This window comes from Cyprinodon variegatus, unplaced genomic scaffold (genome assembly GCF_000732505.1).
Source record: "Cyprinodon variegatus isolate N-32 unplaced genomic scaffold, C_variegatus-1.0 Scaffold246, whole genome shotgun sequence".
In the NCBI taxonomy this organism is placed as follows: Eukaryota; Metazoa; Chordata; class Actinopteri; order Cyprinodontiformes; family Cyprinodontidae; genus Cyprinodon; species Cyprinodon variegatus.
This window is the reverse complement of record NW_015150699.1, coordinates 484682-487114: the sequence shown is the minus strand read 5'-3', so window position 1 is coordinate 487114 and position 2433 is coordinate 484682. Positions and strand designations below refer to the sequence as shown.

The 2433-nt window shown below is 35.2% G+C and overlaps 1 protein-coding gene across 20 annotated transcripts in view; it reads right to left on the bottom strand.

Annotated features, from left to right (window-relative positions):
* The window catches only part of nrxn1 (neurexin 1), a 321828-nt gene that overhangs the window by 175512 nt on the left and 143883 nt on the right, over positions 1-2433 (bottom strand). For 19 of the 20 annotated variants that reach the window (XM_015382002.1, XM_015382006.1, XM_015382016.1 and 16 more), the window contains one exon: positions 1767-1793. The exons of the other annotated variant lie outside the window; for it this stretch is intronic. In XM_015382002.1, the coding sequence (XP_015237488.1) occupies positions 1767-1793 (27 nt within the window). The remainder of the gene's footprint in view (positions 1-1766; positions 1794-2433) is intronic. 20 annotated transcript variants of the gene reach the window in all.

The following is a 2433-nucleotide window of genomic DNA, read 5'->3' as shown; positions in this document are numbered from 1 at the left end:
AGTACAGGCCATTTACCATTTTCAGTGGAAAACCAACAATGTAAGTGTTTGTTGCTTTCTGTAACTTCCTGCAACATAATTGATCAAAACTAGCACATTAATACATTGTGTAAAAATGTTTTATCAACAATCTAATAAAGTAAGCTCTAAGAAACAGACAGAAAAGTGCAGACAGAAATTAGTCAGCTGCATATACTCTATTTTTCATAAAATATAAAATCCACTAAAAGATTAATTGCTCTCTTTACACATATCTTTTATGAGCAACAGATCTTAACAGGTGCACGACTATTCATAGTATAAGTGTACAGCAAACAGAGTGGTAAGTCTAATTTAAATATTAACAATTTGGGGCTTAAAATTGTAGGTAGGTTTAAAGTTAAATCACTGACTGGGGGCTGCCGTAGAAACCGGAAAGCACATATGCTGATATCAATATCAGACCATGCAATTTCAATGGATAAAAACCTCCGGAACTTTTTACTGCAAAGCAATAGTGTTGCCAAGTGAGCCTTCATGCGGCCGTAAAGCAGATTAAATATGATGCAAAATATTCATACTGATGCATCCTTATAGCTGATATTGTTTAGACCCACTCAGAATATAATGTGAACCTTTTAAAAGGAGAATAATGTAGTGATTAGAATGCTAACAATATGAGATCGAAAAGTTAATGACATGAATCTATCCTCTAAACTGAGGATGACCTTTTAAGGAAGTAGAGTGAGAGAGTTATAGCTTTTTTCTCTGCAGACAAACACCATGAGGGGCTGGGGATGCATGGAAAATGGTATTTTTGCATTTAAAGATGCATGTCTAGAGGTCAAATCATGTGATTGTATTTGGAATCATTCTGTTGTTTAAGTCTTCTCCTCTGATCAGGCAGTGACCTTCTGGTGCTTTAACACTTACACAAACAGTTCCTACTTGGGTTTTATTACAGAATAGTTTATCATTGTATTTATTATGTGGCACAGTGTGTTACATTATTGCAGTGCTTTAACTACATGTTTTCAACTGGAGGATCTCTCACCTGAGAGTCATTAACCAGAAAAACAGTTCTTGTACTGTGACTCGAGTGGTGGAATTATTAATTCATCAGCAGTTTTGAATAATAAATGTCAGGGATATTTACCTCCCAAAATATTGCAATATGGCCTCTTTGTTTGAGCACACACACAGAGACACACACACAGACACATCCTCCACCTCCCTCTTCATCTCTTTTTCTCTGCTCTGTGAGGCAGGTTAATGGCAATAATAAAATCACACTCTGTATTTCCTCTGTGCTTTGAATGGCCTCATCAATTTACAGGCAGCATGAAATACTGAAGAAGAAACAAAAAAAAGGGACAAGGAAATCATCCATGTCTAAAATACCTACGCTTCCCTAGCAGGCTTTTTATTCCTTTCTCAGTTTATAAATGAAAAGGTTATATAATTAGACACAGCTTGATGTATAGAACAGCAGCTGACTGCCATATTCCTGTTTCTCATTAATTCTAGCCTAACTGAATTTCCTCTACCCTTCTATTTACATACAAAACATTGCAAAGACATTTTTTCAAAGAGTTGGCTTCTCTATGTGTGGGGTATAAATATGATACATTCATAATAACAAATAAATACTCCCAGATTATATTCAAATGATAATATTTTGCATTTGCAAGTAATGGAAAAAAACCTAATAAAACATCTTAAGGCAACTAACATATAATGTCACAGAAGGAGAAGCAAAATATGAAGAAAGGTGAACATTGACTTACTGGTGGTACAGTTATTCCTGATACAATCTAGATGGGGAAAGAATAGATGAGAGATAAATTCATCTTTCAACGTTACAGCTGCAGACATCATCAAAGCATGCACTCCACCCCTCTGGGGACAAACACACGGACACTGTCCATTCTCTGGTGCTCTCACATGTTTTAGCCTCAAGATGGTAAAACTGCTGCTGTGTTGGAGTGCAAGAACAGCACTCTTTTTTTAATGTTATTGCAAAAGTCAAGTACTGAATGTATTAGACAGAGCTTAAGATATTTTACTAATCTAAAGGATTTTTTTAAAATGACAATAACATTGTGAGAGCATCAGATTATGGTCAGGGTCACACAAGGCCAACTGGAAGGTATCGTCATTATTCTCCCAAGGCTTCTTTCATGTACCAGTATAAGGTTAGAAAAAAAACATACGTTTTTATAAACATAGTCTAGCTCATGTACATACAGTATTGTTAGGACACTTGATTGGTCATAACTTTAAGAAGTTGTCATATTTTTTCTTTATATCTTTGTTGAAATTTCACCAAACATGCAACTTTGCACTGATTAGTGTTTTGTAATGTGTCAATATCAAAGCATGAGTTTATTATTCAGAACTTGATTTTGTCTTATAAATGCATAGGATACAGCCACAGAGGAATGCTCGGTTACC